The 23,264-nt window shown below is 37.9% G+C and overlaps 1 protein-coding gene across 2 annotated transcripts; it reads left to right on the forward strand.

The window, feature by feature from the left end:
• Positions 1 to 897: 897 nt before the first annotated feature.
• On the forward strand, positions 898 to 23,248 carry rasgrp4 (RAS guanyl releasing protein 4). 2 transcript variants are annotated; one of them, XM_014988336.2, is made up of 17 exons: positions 902 to 1,344; positions 9,392 to 9,567; positions 10,487 to 10,598; positions 10,778 to 10,840; positions 10,931 to 11,062; positions 11,930 to 12,071; positions 14,078 to 14,251; positions 14,997 to 15,113; positions 18,018 to 18,293; positions 18,377 to 18,457; positions 18,682 to 18,786; positions 18,885 to 18,994; positions 19,537 to 19,687; positions 19,764 to 19,800; positions 20,285 to 20,416; positions 20,525 to 20,727; positions 21,671 to 23,248. In XM_014988336.2, the coding sequence occupies exons 1-17, from the start codon at positions 1,328 to 1,330 to the stop codon at positions 21,779 to 21,781; spliced, it is 2,139 nt and encodes a 712-aa protein (XP_014843822.2). In that variant the 5' UTR covers positions 902 to 1,327; the 3' UTR covers positions 21,782 to 23,248. The 2 variants fall into 2 exon arrangements, with proteins under 2 accessions (XP_014843742.2, XP_014843822.2); XM_014988256.2 differs by having other exon boundaries at positions 898 to 1,344; positions 10,487 to 10,840.
• The last annotated feature ends 16 nt before the right edge of the window (positions 23,249 to 23,264 follow it).

A 23,264-nucleotide genomic window follows, 5' to 3' on the forward strand; every position in this document is an offset into this window, starting at 1 on the left:
AGCTTCCATAAATGTTTTTTGTTTTTATCAGTTTAGAACTTAATTTTTTAAAGTTTATGCTAAATTTGTGTTTAACGGTTGTCACTTTCTGTAAGTTTAACATTAGCTTCCACAATTTCTTTTTACATTTTTTTTATATGCTTAGTGGTTTAGCATTTGCTTCTGCAATTTTTTAAAATTATTTTAAGGTTAGCTTCCACTGATTTGTTGTCAGATTAGCTTTGGCCTCTGCTCATTTCTTTGTGTGTTTAGCATTAGCTCCTGCTATTTTTTCATCAGTTTAGCAGTTTTGTGTTAGCTTCCACTCATTTTTTATTAGCTTAGCATTAGCTTCTGCTAATTTTTGTGTGTTTAGAATGACTGCCGTCCAGTTGCTTAAGTCTGTATTGGTTTAGCGTTATCTGAGCTAAGATAATCTGTGCTCACAAATTAGTGGTTTGAGAGCTTAGCGTTTTGGTTAGCTCTGCCCACCACTGCCAATAACTTCCTCAGATGTTACATATTACAAGCATGGTGGCCATTTTGAAAAATATCCACCAGAAAAAGTGAAGACAACATAAATTTGATTTGATTAGATTCACAATACGTAGGTTATGATTTGACACCAAACATTTGTCCAATTGGCGATTTTAGTGAATTTTTTTAAATAAATTGTCCTGAATTTTTCAGTGGCTAACGTTTTGTGTTTTGTTTTTTCTTGCATCTGCATCAGATGTTGCTGAAATACCCCGTTATCTGCTGCTGCTTGACTAAGTGTTGCAGAAAGTGTGTGACATGCAAAGCCTCCTGATGGGGCTCATATGATTGCTCATCACTATCTCACCTCTCCGCCTCCTTCCTCTCTTGGTGTTGCACTTGTATTTGCTGCTCACCCCTCCCCCTCGCACAAACACACACACTTTTACACACAAACAGAAACTGCAGTAAGTTCCCCTATCTGCCAGAGCCAGTTCCTCCATCTAAGATGCTGACTTGTTTATGTTGAAGGGGGATAAGTGCTTGAAACCTGCCAGCTCTTGCACTTGCACCCAAAAAGCTCGCTTCAGGCGCCTTCTCTAAACTTTAATTTGTTGCAGGAAGCGGCAACATGAGCAGGACTGCTCTGCTGCTGATTTGCGGTCGATAGGCAGCAGCGAGAGACGGAGCGACGGGCCGGTTTCCTCGGGCGTGGATGACTTCTCTGCGTGAGGCGGCCCTCATCTCGCCCGCCTGTAAACACACACAACAGGAGGACGAAAAGGAGGAGGAGGAGGGAGCGTAGGGGTCAACCATGGAGCTGTAGCTCAGATGCCCGAGCGGATCGCCACCGGAGGAGGAGAGCGCTGCAATGAACAAGACCAAGAGGTAAAGAACAGACAGCGGGCTGAGCTGTGAACTCTGAGGTTAAATGTGAGATGCAGTGTTGGTGTGGTTTTTGTGCAAGAGGTTCAAAGAAACAAAAGCCTGTTGATTTTTACTTCTCGCTTCGAGAGCCTTTTTCTTTTCTCATGTTTATTTTATTGCAAAAAGAAGAATAAGTGTGTGTGTGACCTGCTCACCTGTCAGACAGAAGTTATCTCTGCGTGTGTACACTGCACACAGCCCAGCCCTGACAGTCAGGCTGTGTAACTGCTCAGCCTTTCTGTGGAAAACGTCTTCTGCTTTTTTAAATTTTCCTTCTCTGTCCAACTGAACCGTTTTCAGTTTTTATCCACGACACCTCAGTTTGCATTTGCTGCAGTAGACTGCGTCCCGTTTTGGTGTTTTCTCTGGTACGTTTTCCGTTTCCCACTGCTGGAGTTGTGACCGCAGTCGTTATCAGATTGACTGGATTGAACGTGTGGGTTCTGGGCCGGCTTCGTTTAAAGACGACCCGAACCAGCCGCCACGCGACCGTGGTTCCCCTCCCTCTGGGGAAAACGCCGAATTAACAGGAGCACAGAAACCAACAACACGTCTGCTAGGACAAAACTGTTTCTCACAGAAGGGGAAACTAATTTTTAACCGCCACCTTTCCCAAGAATTGATTTCATTTGGGCCCAAACAGGGAGAAGATGGGCTGAAAACTGGCCCCCATAAGGGCCATTGTTTGTGGGTTACATAATTGTCCCTATGCTAATTTAGAAACATGATGTGACGTAACATGAGCAAGTTCCTGCACCCATCCCCCTTCTGGAGGGCAAAAACTGCTAGCCAACATGACTAGCATTGGAGCTAGCTGTCAAGTTGTTAACATAACGAATGTACACCTGATCTATAAAAGAAAAAGGGACTCAGGGCTTTGCTAAACTATGACAACTAGAAAAGGTCAGGAAAAAGTTTTAATTAAGAAAAAATAGGGACAGTCATAATCAAGTTATGCTAGCTTGACTATGACAATCTTAACATGTAGATGTGCTGCAGGATTCTGTGCATTTCAGTTCAGTTACAGAATAATAAAAAAAGAAAGGCGACCTAAGCAACTGACAGATAATCAGAGCAGGTGTTTAAATTAGCAAACGAACCACTGCAATGTTAGCTTAGCTAATAGCAGCTAATCTCCCACAGAGATCAACTAATAATGAAAGATAAATAAACATCAGGCCTAACAACATAAAGCTGTTCTGTTCTTTGTGTGGGAAACGTTTGTGTGTGTTTTGATGTTGAATCCTGATACATTAGCGGCGTTGTTGTCAGTCAGTTGCTACGGCAACGGGTCTGTGTTTGTAGCGTAGCCGACACAGAGAGCAAGAAAAAAGTGGTTTTGAGTTTTTATTTAATAGTTTTTACATTTGAAAATTGTCATAAGTGAAATAAGCTCCTATATCTTTGCTAAAAAGTTGCATGTAAGTCACTTTTGTATTATTTCAAGTGTGCTAAGATGTTTAGAAACTAAACCAAAAACATTTGGTAACGTTTTGTGGTTTTGCAGTGCAGAGTCAATCCTTCCTGAATCCCCATATTTTATAAATCTTCAAACTCTCCAATGAGCTTGAAGGGTAGAAGCATTCATTCTTCTGGCTTCTATCAAATGTTTTCCTTCCACTCAACTTTCTGTCAACATGCCTCGACAGGAGTCTGTGAACGTCCAGCTTCTTTAAGAAGCTCATCCGGGTTGTGGTGTCAGTGATGGTCAAACTGCCGAGTCGGCAGGTTTTCCAACAGCTGCCGTCAGATTGCGTCAAAAATGCTGTTTTCTGATTGGTGCTCTGCAATATTTGAATTTTCAGACTGAATTTGGGGTTTTATTAGCTGTGAGTAATAATCATTGGAATTACTCAGCATAAATGAATTAAATATACCCAACCTTGCATAATACACTGAAAAAACACAAAATCTTACCAACTATTTTTGGTCTAGTTTTTATTGCAAATGTCTTAGTTCACTAAACTAACTTAGTAACTTAGATATAGGAGCTTGTTTTAAGTGAATAATTCCTTATTATTGATGAAAAAAATATGAGTTATAAGTATAAACTTTTAAAGTATAATGTCTTGTTTCACTGGCAGATTAATTTATAACTAGAACTTTTAAAATCAATATTAAGGATTTATTTACTTAAAACGCGCTCCTATATCTTTCTTAAAAGTAACTTTTAACTTACTTTTGTCTTATTTAAGTGTACTAAGATATCTGCACTAAATTAAACCAAAATAGTTGGTAAGAATTTTTAATTTTTGCTATATATTTCACATTGCAAAAACACAAAATGTAAAATATTTTTGTCTAGATTCTAGTGCAAATATCTCAGCACATTTGAAATAAGACAAACTAACAAGTAACTAAAGAAAAATATAAGAGCGCGTTTTAAGTAAATCATTCCTTATGACAAAGTAGTTATAGTTAAAATAATCTTAAACGTAAAATGGACATTTTTCCCCTATTAAAAGTTAAAATCTATTGTTCCATTTGCAGATTATTTTACTTATAAAAGGGAAAAATATGTTGTTATAAGTTAAATAATCTGCAAATGGTGCTTTTCTTTCATGAATATCAAGGAATTACTGAGTGAAAACCAGCTTCTATTTCCTGCTGAAAAGTTCCTAATAAGTTAGTTTTGTCTTATTTCAAATGCACTCTGATATTTTCACTATACTGGACCAAAAATACTTGGTAGGATGTTGTGTTTTTGCAGTGCAGTGTTAGATGAATGGCCCTTCATGCAGAGGGAACAAGAGCCCAGGTTGTGAGAAGCGAAGCGCAGGGAGCCGCACAATCCAGGCCTTCAAAGGGCCCGGGCATCAATTAATCAATTAAGAAAAGAAAGCCAGGAATTTGCATTTCCCCTGCCAGAGTGAGGCGCCCGGGATCGGGGCGGGGAGCGCAAACCCAGAGGCTGATTTCTGGGTCAGATTCCCCCCAAAGCAGGGGGGTTCAACATGTGGCGCGCGGGCCGTTTGTGGTCCTTGGAGTAATTCTGTGTGGATGATAAGGCAAAGTGTAAATGTTCTTACACTGAACAAGGTGAAGTAAAACAAAGATTTTGCTCTACTTGTTGCTTTTGTTTCTTTTTACTCAGAAACACATTTGACAAAACAAAGTGAAAATTTTAGAAGAAAAATCTCATTTTTGTTGCTAGAAGTGAAAATTTTTTTAATTATAAACCAACAAAATGGAGAATAATTTCCTCCAAAAGTGAAATAACTGTAAACCAGAGGTGGGCAGAGTACCCAAAGATAATACTCAAAATAAAGTAAGAAGTACTGAGTAACTGATCAAATTATCAATCATTTAATATTTAAAAATGACATCATCAGACGGAGCAAAATATAAAGTTAAGTGGACATTTTGGTATTTTAAGAACCAAAATGACAACAATTCATACAAGTATCAAAAAATAAAATAAAATGTTTCCAAATCAGTTTCTTTCAATAAAAAACTGATTAAACTTTAACAGAAACTGCAGGTGTGTGTCTGGTGGGTTTCTGGTTAAAACGTGTTTGATTTTCATTCATTTGGTAGAAAATCCAGAAATTTTATAAGAGCAGAAATACTTCATAATAAAATTACTCAAAGTACAGCGTAGTAAAATACTCCTAAAAGTAATTTTTTCCAAAGAACGTTACTCAAATACATGTAATGGAGTAAATGGAGTACAGTAGATCTACTACCCAGATCTACTGTAAACATTAAGCCAAACCTCACATTAGTGTCTTATTAAATTATTGTGCAAGTAAAGTTACTTTTTCATATTAATTGGGGAGAAAAAAAGGATTTTCAACTCAAAACTCGTTTGAACTGAACCAACATTCCACCTAAAGGAAGGCAGAGCGGATAAATTCAGCAGAAAGTCCAGTTTCCCTGGAAGCGCCGTTAAAATTAGAATCACAGAATCCGCAGGACTCGGAGGAAAGAGCCGGATGCAAATGAACGGACGCAGACAGAGTCCGCTTGTGTTCAGATTTGCATGTTTACCAACAGCGCCGTCTCTGTTCTGGTTGTTCGGTGAAAAACAGAGAAACTGCGGCGAGTCGCACCTGAGACGCAAAGTCGAGGGGAAATTCCCTGCCGAACGTCATGACGTCAACAACGTTTCCCCGTCAGCGTTTTCAGGCTCCGCGCGCGCGCGTGTGTGTGTGTTCGTGTGTGTGTGTGTGCGCGCGGCTGGGTCGGCAGCAGGTGGATTCAACCTGAGCCAAAGGGCGAACAGATGAAAGAGAAACCACCGACTCACTCAGGACTGTGATTAATTTAACTTTTAATTCATTTTAAGTTTTGGGGGTAAAAATAACTCCTTGCGTTTTATTTTAGAAGGTTTAATAAAGGGAATAAAAAGGGGAAACGGCTTGATTTAGCATCTTTTCTTCTGCTTCTTCCTTATAAATACACTGCAAAAACACAATATTGTTACTTAAAGGTTACTTTTGTCTTATTTATTACAAGTATTAAGATAAATGCACTATAAATTAGACAAACTGTACTTTTTGTGTTTCACACTGAAATATTTTGTCTTGCTTCTAGTGCAGATATGTTAGTACACTTGAAATAAGACAAAACCGACTTAAAAGTAACTTTCAGCATGTTTTAAGTCAGTAATACCTTAATATTGATGAAAAAGTATTTCACATGATATAAGTAAAATAATCTACCAGTCACACTGGTATTTTTAAATCAATATTAAGGACGTTCTGACTTAAAACAAGCTACTATATCTTGTTATAAATTTATTTGTAAATTAATTTAGTTTTATTTCAAATAATAAGATGTTTGTGCTCAAAACTAGACAATAAATTTAGGGTAAATTGTGTAACTTCTCACCAAGATACAGGAGACACAGGATTATTTCACTTATGAAATAATCTGCCAGTGGAACCAGTTACTTTTTAATGAGTATTAATGAATTATTGCTTAATAAAAGCTCATATGTTGCTAAAACATTACTTGTAAGTTAGTTTTGTCCTATTTCAAGATATTTTCACTAAACTAGACATAAATACTTGAAAATATTTTTGGAAATGCATTATCCATAACAAAAATACAAAATCTTAAGTATTTTTTTAGTTTTTATTTTGTCTAGATTCCAGTGCAACTTGAAATAAGACAAAACTAACTTATAAGCAACATTTCAGCAAGATATCAGAGCTTGTTTTAAGCGAATAACTTGAATATTTATAAAAACTAAAGCAGATTATTTCACTTGTAACATTTTTCCCAGGTTATAACTGGAATAATCTGCCAGGAACCAGAACTTTTCAGATCAATATTAAGGAATTATTGACCTAAACAAGCTCCTGTTTCTTGCTGAAGTTTTAGCTGTAAGTTAGTTTTGTTTTATTTAAGGTGCACTGAGATGTTTGAACTGGAAACAAAGCCAAAAATACTTGGTAAGATTTTGTGTTTTTGCAGTGCAGTGTGAGCTGAACCACAGTGGTACACGCTGTACTGGGGAGTGTTTTGAATATAGTAGGCAGTGTGTGTGTGTGTGTGTGTGTGTGTGTGTGTGTGTGTGTGTGTGTGTTTGTGGGGGGGGAGGTGAGTTTCGCCGCCCTGCAGGTTTTAACATGAACCACCTGCAGAGCTGCAGTGAGGATGCCGCAGGTCAGGGGTCACCACTGAGGGGTGTGTGGCGTTCTACCTGGGTGCAGCTGCGCATAGGGGCGTCTGTTGGTATAAATAGACGGGTTAATGTCACCCTGTGTGTTGTGCACAAACTGAAGCTCCTGTTTTCTGTTTGTGTGTTTGTGTGTGTGTGTGTGCGTGTGGTGAGCGCCAGCAGGCCGGGGGAAATGAGCCGCACACACAGAAGTGAAGAGAAGGGGATGTAAGTCTGGCCGTTCAGGGAACTTCTCTGTGAGTTCTCCGAAGCGGCCGCGTTTCCTGGTACAGCCGTCAGCGGAGAGGCTGACACGGTTTCATGCAGATCGCTCTCCCGTCAGACGGACACGAACGGCAGCAGCCGAGAGCAAAACGACAAGCTTTACTTCAGCGTGAACCCGACATGCTCAGAATGAGTGCTGCACTGCAAAAACACAAAGTCTCACCAAGCACTTTTGGTCTAGTTTTTACAGCAAATGTCTTATTAAACTTGAAATAAGACAAAACTAAGCAACAAGCAACTTTTCAGCAAGATGTAGCAGCTAAAAGCTTTGATTATGAACCACGAGTTCAGCAATTTTACCACCAAACAGTTAGCATCTCCGTTTTCTTTGGAGAAACGTGAACTAAAGACAACACTGTCTTTAATTCATAAGAGACTCATAATGAAAGTGTAAAACAAACAAGAATTAGGATTGTTTCACAGTCTTTTGACACCAGGCACTGCAAAACCACAAAATCTTACCAAGTATTTTGGTCTAGTTTCTAGAGCTAATATGTTTCTACACTTAAAATAAGACAAAGCTAACTTATAAGTAGCTTTTCAACAAGCTTGTTTTAAGTCAGTTATTCTTCATTATTTACATTAAGTACTGGCAGATTGTTCCATTTATAACATAGGAAAAAGTCCTGTTATTAGTGAAATAATTAGCCAGTTGAACTTTTTCCATCAATGTTAAGGAATTATCTTAAAATAAGCTCATATGTCTCGATGAAAAGTTACTTTTCATTTAGTTTTGTGTAATAAGATATTTACACTTGAAACTAGATGAAACTACTTGGCAAAATTGTGTTTTTTCAGTTGCACTTTAAAAAAGGGAGCAAAGAGAATCAGAGAGTTGTTATTGTGAAATAATGTCGAACGTTGCTCAACGTGGATTTTGAAGAGGAAGCACAAATCTGATCACGACACGCAGAAAAAGTGGGCATTCGTGAAGGAGACCTTGAAACGTCACAGCTCTCACCCTGCGTGACTCGGCAGAGCTGAGCCAATAACTTCAAACAGGACCGTATTTCCAGTATTTCACAAGAACAATTGCACTAGCGAGGTTTCCGTGTGTGTATGTGTTGCCACGGTGACGGCATCCAGAAATGGCGTAACTTGGACTTTTTTGGGCTCCCCCGGATTGCAACGTAGCTTAACAGATTCATTTAAAACTCAATGAGCTCGACGGGGTTTTTATGAACCATGTGTTTAAAATAACATGCTTAAATCTCATTTAGATTTCCTCAGCGGTTGCAAAACATTTCAATAATCTTAGCATAAAAACTGCAAAAACACAAAATATTACCAAGTATCTTAGTCTAGTTTCTGGTGCAAATACCTTCAGTTACCTTACCTTGGAGTAAGAGAAAATTTAGAATTTATGACTTACAAGTAGGAACTCGGTTGCTAGGTTACGGGCTGGCTTGGCTGGGGTTGCTAGGTAACATAAAAAGTTTAAAGTGTTAGTTTTCCCTAATTTCAGATATTTGCACTAGAAACCAGACCACATTGTAAAAACACAAAATCATACCAACTATATTTGTCTAGTTTCTTGTGCAAATATCTTAGTCCTCTGGAAATAAGACAAAATTAGCTTAAAAGTAACTTTTTATGACGATATAAGAGATTGTTTGAGTTCTAGCAAATTATCTCACTTAGGAGACATTTTTCCCATGTTGTAAGTGAAATAATCTGCCGGGGAATCTACTTAAAACACGCCCCAATAACTTCCTGAAAAGTTATTTGTAAGTTTATTTTGTTTACTTCGAGTGTACTAAGAAATTTCCAGATACTTTGTTTTATGTTTCTGCAGAGCATTCAAATGTGTAAATAAACCTAAAAACCTCTAAAAGCTGCAGCTCTCTTTCATTTGGCTTTTCTGTGTGACTTAGAATAATGAAACCAAACCAGTGTCTCTGTGCAGAGTCTGAAGCTGAGCTGCTTTCTGTGCGTGACGCCTCACAGAGCTGCAGCGATGCAGCTCAGTTTATCTGATGTGGGGCGCTGCGCCTCCGCACATGCTGACCCGCGCCGAGCTCGCCACAAGTTGCTCTACTTATTTCTAGACAACTGATGTTCTAAATCTGTCTGCTGCTCTCTATTCCCCCCCAAACTCCTCTGTCTCGCTCTAAGGAAACCCAATGCTGAGACTCCCGGCGGGCTGAAGAGCAAGAAGCTGGTCCAGCGCCGGAGGAACACATGCCCCAGTCCGCAGGACATCAGCAAGGCCCTGCAGAGCCCCAGCTCTGCGCCCAGCGCCAGCGCCGCCAGCCTGGACGAGCTCATCCAGCGCTGCCTCAACTGTTTCGGTTCGTCTCCTGCTTTTTGTTGCAAACACACACACGTGCCTACAGAGTCTGTCATGTGCCTTTAGTCGCCATCAAAACAAGGTTACATAATGGAGAGAAAGCATAAGAGAGACAAAAACGGAGAGGAAAGGGTTTTCATACAGTCAAGCTCTGTTTAGATGGGATGCAGAAACTCTTCCTGCTTTTTGTTTTAAATCAATCAGCTCAACTAAAACACAAACACCTGGAGATCTGCTGAGAAATATGTCACTTGCACTGCAGAAACACAAACTCTATTCAGACTAACTATTTTTGGCCCAGTTACTAGTGTAGATATCTTACCACACTTGTAATAAGATAAAATGAATGTTCAAGTTGTTTTCCAGCAGGATATGGGAGCTTTATTTCTGTCAATAATTCCTCAATACTGATGAAAAAGTTCTAGTACAACTGGGGCCATTATTCAGTTACATTAAGACAGTTTCCCCATGTTAGTGAAATAATCTGCCAGTGGAACTAGAACTGGTTGCTAGGTAACGGGGATGGGCTTAGCTGGGGTTGCTAGGTAACGGGGCAGTGGAACATTCTACCAGTGGAACTTTTTTACTTTTTCATTAATATTAAGAAATTATTGACTTAAAATAAGCTTCTATATATTGCTGAAAAGTTATTTTTGTTTTATTTCATGTGTAATAAGATATTTACACCAAAAATACTTTGGAACACTGTGTTTTTTTTCAGGGTTTTGTTCTTCTGATGGTTTTTGTTGTGATTATTTTAATTTCTCTTTGTGTTGAATTTTAATATTTCATGTTTTGGATGGAGAACAGGTGGAAATTAGCATGTTTAGCTAGCTGGTGCAGCACATCTCTGTGCTCTTCTTTGTCCCATTTTGAATAAATTCGTCCCAGTAAACGCATCACTGTGTTTTTTCTCCCAGATTCGGAGGGGAAGATGCCCAGCTCCCGCGGTTCGCAGCTGGTCCACATGACCCTGATGATGCACAGCTGGGTGGTTCCGTCTCAGATGTTCGTCCAGAAACTCCTCACCTTATATCCTTTGAGCTGCTGCTGCTGGACCGACTGGAGCTCCGCTCCAAAATCACATGTTTAGAAAGTTATAATCAGATCAGCGAACAGCCAAAGCTTTGTTTGGACTCCTGCAGAGCAGCTGGGAGTTCACGTTCATATCCTTCATTCAGGTTTGAATCTTTGACTCTATTTCCTGTCACTTATAAGGATTGTCCCGTAGACAAACGGGGACTGAGGCGGGCGCAGATCTGCCACCTGGTCAGGTGAGTAAGGGCAGCGGGCAGCGGCAGAAACGGTCCTCCGGCTCGGTTTGCGAGTTGTAAACATGTTTTGTGTTGGGCTCCGGGGGTAAGGCAGTGGATCAGCCAGTTCCCGGCCGTTTTTGAGAAGGACCCCCTCCTGGAGCAGACCATGGGGGATCTGTGGGAGCTGGTCCGGCTGGACGGAGAGAAGACGCACTCGCAGCTCATCGACACCTCCTGCATGTGAGTCATGTTGTCGTTAGAGACACACTGCAAAAACACAAAGTAGTTTTACTCCAGTTTCTAGTAAAACATCTCAGGACACTTGAACTGAGACAAAACTAACTTATAAGTAGCTTTTGGGAAGATCTATGAGCTTCTTTTAAGTCAACAATCTTGAATATTGATGAAAAAGTTCTAGTTTTACTATCAGATTACTTCACTTATAAGACAGGAAAGATGTCTTGTTATAAATTAAATAATCTGCCAGTGGAACAATAAAATTATTTTCAAAAATTATTGGCTTAAAACTCCCATATCCTACTGAAAGACACTTGTGAGTTAGTTTTGTTTTATTTAAAGTGTACTAAAATATTTGTGCTAGAAACTAAACCAAAAATACTTGGTAATGTTTTGTGTTTTTTGCAGTGTGGAACACTGTTTAGTTTCTAGTGCAAATATTTCAGTAAACTTGAAATAAAACAAAATTAACTCACAAGTAACTTTTCAGTAAGATATGGGAGTTTATTTTAAGCCAATAATTTCTTAATATTGATTAACTTCCACTGCCAGATTATTTCACTTTTAACATTTAGAAATGTCTTCTTATAACCTTGTAATGCTTATAGATATGAAGGAATTATTGACTTAAAGGAAGCTCCTATGTCTGTCTAAAAAGCTGCCTGTAAACACTTGAAATAAGACAAAACTGAGAGATTTACACTAGAAACTAGACAGAAATACTCGGTAGGACTTTGTGTTTTTGCATTGCACCACCATGTACTGCAGGAGTTGTTGTTTGCTCAGTTGGGCATGTCTGAAAACTCTATAAATAAAACGTCTGTCTATCTCTGTCCTGATTCTGTTTTTTATTTGTTTTTTTTTTCCCAGAAACCCTCATCTGAACGCATCGCAGGCGCCTTCGCCCTCGGTGAAGAAGAGGAAGGTGTCGTTAATATTCGACCACATGGAGCCGGATGAGATGGCCGAGCATCTGAGCTACCTGGAGTTCAAAAACTTCTGCAACGTCTCGGTACGTTTGCAGCTCAGTGATGGTGGAAACGGATGACTGCTGTGGCTGGGCAACAAATCAATAACAATATGTGCCTGGATAAATAAATGATCAATATCAATAGATAATATATCTGATGGAATATTCAATATTCACTGAGCTCTGATCCATAACCACTAAGAGAAGTTGGTGGAATCAACTAACCTGCTCGCTCGGTTGCCTAGCAACAACCTTCTGGGAAAGAAGCTGTTTCAAGTTTCCCCCCAACTTCGTTGCCTAGCAACAACCTTCTGAGTAACTTGTGTAGCAGTTTCAAGTTTCCCCACTGCGCCTCGTAACTGATTAAAAATAAAAATCAACGGTGTGGAGAGAAAACTGAAGGTCAGGTGACTAGTTTGGCAGTTTGGCAGATATTTAAAACAAAAAAACTATGTAATAATTATCGATTTTGACCCATATGAAACCCCTATGTGAGGAATGTCCAAAATTTTATCACGTGGTCCAAAATCACTCAGTCAAAATTACTCACTGGCAAAAAAAAAAACAACTAAAAACTAAAATAAAGCAATTTCTATTATAAGAAAATGATGCCAATAATAAATTCACGCAGATTAGAAATAAAACATTTGATAAACAAATTGATTTCTTTCTTCAAGTTTGGGGCCACAAAAAGTTAGTCCAAATCAATGACCACTGTAAACTATACATTAACTTTTTGTTTTGTTTTCTCTCATGCAAAATGACACCTGACAGAAAGTGCAGCACAAAGTTTGATTTCAACATCTGCTCAACCGCAAAGCCTTGAATGACCTGAATGCCATAATCTGTGCCACTTCTCTGGGGACAAACTGCACACAGCTTAGAAAATGGCTGACCAGAGGCTCCAATGGAGGCTGCAAAAGTGACTAGAAATATAACCAAGACAGAGCTGCAACTTTTAATAATCAATTACACTATCAATTAATCGACTGTTCTATCGATTAATCGATTATTCTATTGATTAATCAGATTAAAAATGGCACATTCTGCAGGTTTCTCATTTAATTACTTCTGCATTTTTATACAATATTACAAATACATTAAAAATGTAAATAAACAAATACACCAATTGCTATTTCAAATAAGAAGTAAATGTTTTATTACCTAAAACGCAACAAAAGCATTTTTTAGTGAACGCTTGATCATTTGTTGCTAAGGTAAATACGTTTAACATCAACATGCTAGAAGCTCTTTCTGCTCAACATCAGAACAGCGTAGGGCGGATCTGTTTATTTTTAATAACTGGATCACAAAAGGTGTTTAACAGGACATATTTTCATAGATTTGAATCAGGTGAAGCTACTTGAGGAGTTTTGGGTGAAACATATTTACAGACAAAAGGTTTTTATCTTAAATATTTGCATTTTTGTAAAGTTTTGTTTTAATTACTGCTCTGATTATGTTTTTTTTTCATAAAATTGTCTTTTTTTAGAGTCTGTATACTCCAGTTAACGATTAATTGATAGCTAAATTAGTTCACAATTATTTCAATAATTGATTAATCACAATTAATCCGATTAATCGTTTCAGCAGAATCACTCCTTTAGTTAGAAACATCAAGCTAAAATACTCAATAAAATTAACATGCTCTCATGTCTTTCCCAAATTGAACAGTGAGGAGGAGAAATTGACCTCTGCTTCAGGTCACTTTAGGAAGTTACTGATTATTACTAATCAAAGGGTTTTAGAGACTGATTAATTTATTATTTAAATTAATTTTATATGAATCTTTACGAGTGGCTTTGGGGATTTTGCTGCAGGTTATTTCTAAAGATGTGATTTTTCCCTTTTGAGCGAATGTGCTCAGATTAAAGGGTGTGTGTTCGCACGTTTTCAGTGTGAGATTATCCTGCAGCAGCAGCTTAAAGTGACTCCGTTTCTCTTTTAGTCACAGATTAGAGGATAGAAACTGAAAAGTCATCTGTAAAATCTGTGAAGAGTTTCAGAAGCTGGTTTGTCTTTTAATGCGATGCGTTTTTTCTGGTCAGTTCCTGGACTACCGCAGCTACGTGGTGCGAGGTTCTGTGAGGGACAACCCGGCGCTGGAGCGGTCCGTCATGATGTGCAACGGCGTCTCGCAGTGGGTCCAGCTGATGATCCTCAGCAGACACACCCCCCAGCAGAGAGCCCAGGTCTTCACCAAGTACATCCATGTGGCTCAGGTACGACTTTAACTGTTAAACGCACTGCAAATATTTTTGGTCTGGCTTCTGGTGCAAACATCAGCAGCCGTTCAGGAAGACAGGAGCTTGTTTTAATTCAATAATTCATTAGCATTGATGAAAAATGGCAGGTTATTCCATTTATAACAGGAAAATTTGTTGTTATAAGTGAAATAATCTGCCAATGAAAGTAGTACTTTCTCAACAATATTAAGGAATTAATTGGTTTATATTTTAAAGATCTTGATTTAAAATAAGATCCTATCTTGCTGATAGTTTACTTCCAACTCAGTTTTGTCCTCTTTCAAGTGAACTAACACATTTACACAAGAAACTCGACAAAAAAGTACTTAAGATTTTGTGTTTTTGCAGTGCAAAATGTGTTTGATGTTGCACGTGTGGCTCAATTAACCAGAAATATACTTCTGTAACTTCTACACTGCAAAAACACAAAATTTGAAAAAGGACAAAACTGACTTGGAAGCAACTTTTCAGCAAGAAATTTTAACTTGATATAAGTGGAATAATTGTGAGTGGAACTAGTCATTTTTCATCAGTATTAAGGAATTACTGATTTAACCAAACATCTGTTTAAAAAAAAGTTACTTATAAATCAGTTGTGTCTAACTGTACTAAGGAATTTGCACTAGAAACCAAACCAAAAATACTTGATAAGGTTTTGTGTTTTTGCAGTGTAGGGAGTCATTTTCAAATTGTTTAATATGCTTTTTTTCCCCTCCTGTAGAAACTGAGAGCCTTGCAAAACTTTAACACTCTAATGGCGGTGACCGGAGGCCTCTGTCACAGTTCGATCTCTCGCCTCAAAGACACGTCCAACCTGCTGCCCCCTGACATCACCAAGGTATTTCAGTACCAAGCTAACCTCAGAGTCAGGGCTGGTGGCTGGTTACCTCCCAGCTTCAGTGGTTCCAGATATGACCTTATAGGGCTGAAACGATTAATTGTGATTAATCAGTTATTTATATAAATAATTTGGTCATCAATTAATTGTTAAGAGTATACAGACTAAAAAAAGACCATTTGATGAAAGAATAACAGTCAGAGAAGTAATTAAGCCAAAGCTTTAAAACAATAAATAAAATTTGCATTTAAAATAAAATAAATCTTATTTATCTGAAAATATGTTCAACCCAGAACTCCTTTAGGGACCATTTTTGCTTCACTTGGTTAAAATAAATATATAAATTATAAATTAAGCACTTTTTCTATCCAATTGTTAATTGGTTAATACATAAAAGTCAACAACTTATCCCCACAGTGCATTGATGCAAACTATTTAGCTTGTAGCTATTTAGCAAGCTAGTTCAACTTGCTAAATAGTTAGCTCAAAGCTATTTAGCCTGCTAGCTTAACTTGCTAAATAGCTAGCTACAAGCAAAATAGTTAATTTAGTTAGCTACAAGCTATTTAGTTAGTAATCTAAATAAGCTAATTACAATGTACATATTTAATTTCAAGACAGCAAACTAAATGCTTAGTTTGTTAATTAATATATAGTTAGCTTCAAAGTATCTAGTTTGAAGGTAAATACTTGGCCTCTAGCTAAATATTTTGCTTGTGGATCAGAGCTAATTATTTAGCTTAAGGCTAAATATTTAGCTTATGAACTAAGACTTTGCCTCTGAAGCTGCAGTTCTTCTTAAAAGAGCAAATTAATGAAATGTTCTCTACACTGTGATGTAAAACAAACTTGAATAAGTTTTTAGTTAAATATAAAAAACTGGATTCTGGGCACTGAAAGTAAGACTCTTGCAAAAACACAAACCAGCTTTAAGTAGATTAGCAGATATGATCTCCTGTCATGTTTTAAAGCGTTTTGTCAGAGAGAAAAGTCTGTTTACAACTTCCTGTTTGCTGTCCAGGCTTTTCTTTTGTAACGTATTGATGCTGGTCTGTGGTGGATTTGCTTAATATTTCCATATCAGCAGCCAAGACAAATGCAAAATGGACCATCCTATTTTTGATCAACAAAACCAGACTACGCCTTTAGGTGAGGTGGATTTGTCAAACGGTTTATTTGACTTTGACTAGGCACTTTTCACTGCAACACCTGATGGTTTCACTCTTTTAATGTTTATTAAACCCCTTTTCTCTGATCATTAAGCCATCAAAAATACTCTTATGGAAGAGATTTGTACCATCATGAGACATTCAAATGTCTTTTTTTCCAAGAGAACAAATAAAAACATTTATAAAACATTTATAATCTAAACGAGAAGAACTAAGTAGGTTTGATCATTTTAGTGATTTAGAGTTTTAAAATGAGCAGTAAAGTGGAAATAATCTGCTTAGAGTGAGTTAAACAGATTCTAATCTAACCAAGGAGTATTTCCAAAAAGGGGCCTAAAACGAAGCCCTGAGGGACGCCATATAACAACCTGTAAAAATTTGATAAAAAGATCTGTTAAATATGTTTCTAACTGAACCAAGAATAAGTGTGCGCCAAAAAAAGAAAAGGTCCTACAATGGAGCCACGGAAAATACAGATCAGATCTCATGTTTCAGCTGAAATGAACAGTAAAGTTTGTCTGAAAGGAAAATGTAAATTATTTTAAGGAGAACCAGAATATTTAGCTTTTTATGAAGCAGCTTAAACAGCTAAAGTAAAAAAATAAAATAAAATAAAAGCTAAAGCTAAATCTGTAAATGAGAAGGTGGCAGAACAAAGATAAGGTTCAGTTTCAATCAGGATGTCAACACACGCCGAACATGTTGTAAAGGTCAAATCTGCCAAAGGTCGTTTATAAACACAACCTGACATCTAAACTTAACATGTTGGAAATAATTTGGTCATCCAGACGTGACCTGGTAGGCAGATCTGGCAGTCAGGTGGACGAGGAAGATAGAAACTGGTGGAAAAGATCAGTTTGACATGGACATACTGGCCAACCGCCCATCTGAAATCTGAGCTGATTTATTGGTTTCATCAGGAATGATGCTATAAAAATACAGTTCGAAAGGTAGAGAAGTTATTTTTCCTACAAGTGAAATAATCTGCCAATGAAAATATAACTTTTCCATCAATATTGAGGAATTATTGATTTAAAACAAGCCTCTATATCTGGCCAAAAGTTACTTGTAAATTAGTTTTGTCTTATTTCAAGTGTGATAAGAAATTTGCACTAGAAAGTAGACCAAAAAAATACTTGATAAGATTTTGTGTCTTTGCAGTGCAGTATCACAGCAACTACATTTCCTGCTTTCTGCTGCAAAAAATGAAATAAATAATGAAAAAGAATTATTTGCTTTTAAACTACGTTAAAATATTTCAAGCTTACAAAGTTAAGCATAGCGATTAATTGTCATTAATCGTGATTAATTGTGATTGATCATGATTAATCGTCACTAATCGTGATTGTCATTAATCGTGATTAATTGTCATTAATCGTGATTGTCATTAATCGTAATTAATCATGGACCTTTTGGGTAACAAAGACCAGTTAACTTTCAGATTATCAATTAATCACATTAATAACTAATCATGATAAATGTGATTAATGTTATGAATCATGATTAATAATAAGGTGACTAATCATGACTAATCATGTGATTAATAATGATTAATCACATCATGATGAATCATGATTAAAGACATTATGATTAATCATGATTCATCATGTGATTTATCGTGATCAATCATAATATCATTAATCACAATGTGATTAATCATGATTACATTTTTTAATCGATTGACAGTACTAGGTTGAAGCAACCTCAACTTTTCCTGCTCTTCATTGCCCAACAGGTCCTGAGTGAATTCACAGAACTCCTCTCTTCGCGGAGCAACTACAGCAACTACCGGCGGGTCTACAACGAGTGCAGGGGCTTCAAGGTGCCCATCCTGGGTGTCCACCTGAAGGACCTGATCTCGCTCAACGAGGCGCTGCCGGACTACATAGACGAGGAGAAGATCAACCTGAGCAAACTGCAGCACCTGTACAGCAACATCAACGACCTGCTGGCCATTCACAGCTGCAAGCCGCCGTTCGAGGCCAACAAAGACCTTCTGCATCTGCTCACGGTGGGGGGCAAGAAGAAAAACAAAAAAAATGGCCGCCAAGCAGTTCAAGAACATCTTAATTTATGTGTGTTTTAAATCTTTAGCTGTCTTTAGATTTGTACTACACAGAGGATGAGATATATGAGCTGTCATACAACAAGGAGCCCAAAAACCCCAAGATTCAGGTACGGATATCCAGAGTGAGCTTATGCAACCTGTTTGTCACGAAACAAAATGGACATCTTCTCGCTTTCTGTGGGTGTAACGTTTTGAAACCAAAAGCACAGGCTCTATGCAGAAATACTTCAAAGTGAGCCACATCAAAGAGTCGTACGTTAGGGAAGTGTATTATGTGGTGGGTGTGCTTTTTCTTCTTGTTTCTCACAGTCCTTGGTGTGTCGGTCCACAGCCTGTCGCTCCTGTTAAACCGCCGGTAGTGGCAGAATGGGGATCTGGGGTCACCCCCCGGCTCGACTCCGACACCATCTCAAAACACGTCAAACAGATGGTGGATGTGAGTACGACTCTCTTGCCTTTCACTTCCGTGCATTCAGACGCTCCTAAAGCAAACCTGACAGTTAGTAACTTCTGCTTCTCTGCTGCCCCCTGCAGTCCATCATGAAGAACTACGACCTGAACCAGGACGGCTACATTTCACTGGAGGACTTTGAGAAAATAGTAGCCAACTTTCCATTCACCTACTGTACTCAAGAAACTGACAGGTGGGGACGCTTAGCCAGACCCACACTGCAAAAACCACAAAATTTCACTAAGTCATTTCCTGTTTTCTGGTACAAAATATCTTGAAATAAGACAAAACTTTTAAAGTTACTTCCTTAAAAGTAGCTTTTAAGGAAGAAATAAAAGCTGGCTTTAACTTTAAAGTCAATAATATTGGTGAAAATGGTTATTACTTTATTATATATATTTTTATTAGACGTCTTAATCTGGGACCCAAGTCCAAATTTTGTACCACAAACAAGGGAAGCTGGTATTACAATTTAAAAAAATCCTTGAAACCTTTAAAAAGTTCTAGTTCAACTGGTAGAATGTTCTACTGCACCGTTACCTAGCAACCCCAGCCAAGCCCAGCCCGTCGCCTAGCAACCCAGGTCTAGTTCCACTGGCAGATCATTTCACTTATGAGAAAAATGTCTTGTTTTTATCTATCCAATAACCTAAAAACAATAACACATCTACTACATTTAAAAACCCCTCATGATTTTAGATTTTAGGTCCTAATTTGATAAATTCTTCTTCCCAGGGAGGGGCAAATCAGCCGAGAAGAAATCACCTCTTACTTCATGAGAGGAATGTCCGTCTGCGCTAAGCTAGGCTACAACTTCAACGAAACGCATAACTTCCACGAGACGACGTACAAGCGGCCGACGTTCTGCGACACGTGTGGAGGCTTTGTGAGTATCAGCGGTTTGTTGTGTTTCTGGTTTGAACCAAATGTTGAGTGTAACCTGTCGTCTCTGCCCTGTTCAGCTGTGGGGCGTCATCAAACAGGGCTACCACTGCAAAGGTAAGACAAGGCCCAACATGCCCACAGATTAATCATTTTTACTGTTATTACAGGAGAAAAAGAACTTAAAGCCACACTGAGTTAAAGAATTTGATTGTTGAAACATTTAGTTAGCTAATAAAATATTTAACTGATTATGCAGCTTGGTTCTAAATATTAGTGTGTTGACATTAAATGTTCAATTAAACAAAAATATTTAGCTTTGTTCTAAATATTTAGCTACGAGATAAATGTTTAACTTGAATCAGTTATTTAGTTTGGGGTTGTGACATTTATAAATCAAAAGTGAATAACACTGTGAAAATATGAATGATAAATTTATTTCTCTTGACAAGCTGAGCTACAGGACCCAAATCATTACCATCAATGTTTGACTATGTAACTTTACAAACGAACATCTTCACCTGTTAACTTTTTGATCTTTTTAAGGGAACCTTAAAAATGTTTTGTTAAGTTTTGTCCTTGTTGTGCGTCTTTCTCTTAGATTGTGGGATAAACTGTCACCGACACTGCAGGGATCTGGTGCGGACGGGTTGCCAGAAGAAACACAAAAACACAACCGGGTCATGTCCGTGCACTCCTGGTCCTGACTCCAGAACCAAGGGCAACAGCTGGAGTACGTACACAAACCACACACACACACACACACACACACACACACACACACACACACACACACACACACCTCTGTGTAAATAACCTCGTGTGTGATTCTCTCCACCAGGTTCAGAGGAAGAGGCCTTCGTTTTCCCCCAAAGCAACGACACTGAACAGAACAGAGTAATGTCAGACTGGACACAGAACATGGGCGATTCCACGCTGTCGGACCGCTCCACTCAGACCGACCCCGGGGTTTGGACGCCTGAGAGGAAAGACCGGAGGGGAAACCACCTCAACTGTGTTGGACACGCGTCCCCTGACAGACGGGTGAGACGTAAACACACCTGACAGAAAGAGGGGATCTTTAGACCAACTTTAATTAGACTTTTACAAGAGCAGATTACGCTATAGGATACCATTTGGCATCAAATTTAAAGCTGCAGTATGCAAGATAGATTTATTTTAATTATTTGTACAGGAGCTTCTACTTTAAGTGAAAAACACTCTGTGTGCTAAAAATCTCCTGTAAATGTATGTTTTTTAAATAACTTACAGCTAAAGGAAACTGCACTCATAATTTTAAGCTATTTTAACTTTAAAGAGTAATTGTTTTAAATTTTAATAAGTGATGTTTTGTTGATTTTAATTCTTGATTAAACAATGTTTTTACGACACCATGGTAGACAGAAAAAATGAGTACATTTTTGCCAAAAAAAACCCCTAAATTTTCTAGAAAAATAAGGACATTTCTGAGCTCCAAAAGTCTAAATTTTGCTAGAAAAAAAACTAGAATTTTTTTAATTAATCTAAAAAAAATATGAACATTTCCAAGTTTCAATAGTAAAAAATTTGTAAGCTTTTCAAACTCAGAATTATCTTTTTTTTTTTTTTTTTTTAGAAAATTTCTGACAATCTCAACATTTCTGAGTTTTTTGTAGGAAATCTTTTGACTTTTCAAACTCAGAATTTTTTTATTAATAACAAAATTATTTGGCAGAAATATACTCTTCCTTTTTTCAGTCCTAATACGCCATCTTATTTTTAAAAAACATTTGTAGTAACCGTCAGTATGATGTGAGACAGACACCGAATGCTGTCCGTAGAAAGAAACCGCTCAGTCAGAAACAACCAATCACAGCAAGGGAGCGGCTCTTAGCTCTGCCAATCACTATCATGTACGCACTGATTACTCCCGCCCCGTTTGTCTCTGCTGGGCTAGTTAGCATGAGCGCTGTGGTTAAACAGTTTTCCCGTTTCACTCACCTTCCAGGCCAAGACGCTGCCGCACCGAAGCAGAGGTTGCTCCATGCCGGTTTCCTTCCTCCAGGACAAGCTGGACGAGCTTCATCTGCACAAAGACAAAAGCCGAGAGCCGGACTGAACGCTCCTCTTCCTGCTCGGACAAAAAGCCAACCGGCGCCGCCGCCATGTTTGTTCCGCCGCTGACGTCGAACTTATCAGACTCTTGGCTGTAAATGGACTTCATAGTTGTGACGTTCTTGTTAGTTTGACTCTGGAGTTTTCAAGCATTTTTTTGTTTTGTTTGTTTCCTGTGTAATTTATGAAAACCTTGTTTTATTTGAAGAACATGTGCCTTGCATTTCTGGTGCTAAGATGAATTTCTGCAAATCTACAGACATTTCTTGGGCTTAACACACAGGAGCAGGGTAGGAAATTAACACTAAGCAGCAAAAACAAATAATAGTTCAACTTCGGCAGCTATATGACGAATGATTAGTAAATTGGGTAAGTAAACACATGACTTTATTTGGGATTGAATTTGATGTCACTGAAACTGATGCTGCGTTCCAGCTTTACTAAGAGCTGGGAAATTCCGACTTCCCAGTGGGAAGAATAAACTGGAACACCGCCTACTCCCAGTTAAGGCCGACTTCCTGTTTCAATATGGCCGCTCCTCACATCAATAGTAGCAAGATGTGGTGGAAACATGTTTATTTTACAAGATGTGCAAAAATGTGCCTCAAATCAACGTTACATGTAGCATCTGAAACTACATAACATGAAAAAATTAAAGGCGGAAACTGTCACTTGAAATAATGTATTGAAAACGATGTTTATGGGTATCGCCATGTTGTTACCTCGGGGAAAATCCAGCTTCAAGTTCCCACTTCCCAGGTATTAGGGCCACAATAAGAAAATAAATTAAAATTAAAGTAAAAAGAGAAAGTTGTAAGAGAATGAAGTCAAAATAATACAATACTTATGACTTTTCGTATTAATGACTTTTCAAATTTTGATTTTAATCTCGATGACTTAATCTATTCTTTGCAATTGTATTTCCACTGGATTTGTTAATACTATTACGACTTGCATTTCTACTGCTTTCTCGTAAAACTGAATATTCTTGTAAAGTCGTCTTGTAAATTCTTGTGATATAACTTATTACAACTTGTATTTCAGCTTATTGGACAACTATGAGAATATAGCCAAAATAATACGATTAAGTCTTTGTATTACGAGAATAGACAGATTACCACTGAATGAGTTAGTTGAATATGAGAAAAGTCATGACATTCGTTTACAACCTCTTGTATTATTTCAACTTTATTCTGGTAAAGTTGGTATTTTTTTAGTATGGCCCTAAAACTGTATTGTACGAGGTAACTGGAATGCAGCGCGACATTGGGCTCTTTATGCACCCCTTCATAATGTTTTGAAGCAACATGCCAACAAAATGTTTATTTCCTGCCCTGAAAATAAAATTTCTTCATTTACGGTTCAGCAGGACTGCACTGGAACAACACACGGTCTAATTATTCTCATCTTCCTCCTTTTGTCCTTTGTTGATTTCAGTTTTATCAAACAAATAAAGAGAAATACAAACACAGTCATAAGTTATATGT

Source organism: Poecilia mexicana, unplaced genomic scaffold (assembly GCF_051168715.1).
Source record: "Poecilia mexicana isolate PSO_F unplaced genomic scaffold, ASM5116871v1 scaffold_13, whole genome shotgun sequence".
Taxonomy (NCBI): Eukaryota; Metazoa; Chordata; class Actinopteri; order Cyprinodontiformes; family Poeciliidae; genus Poecilia; species Poecilia mexicana.

Bases quoted from the DNA above. Each gene is read 5' to 3' on its own strand.
- rasgrp4 (XM_014988256.2), top strand. From the start codon at position 9,458: ATGCCCCAGTCCGCAGGACATCAGCAAGGCCCTGCAGAGCCCCAGCTC. The intron at 11,063-11,929 runs GTGAGTCATGTT...TTTTTTTCCCAG, and splicing joins CTCATCGACACCTCCTGCAT to AAACCCTCATCTGAACGCAT. The intron at 18,294-18,376 runs GTGGGGGGCAAG...TTAAATCTTTAG, and splicing joins ACCTTCTGCATCTGCTCACG to CTGTCTTTAGATTTGTACTA.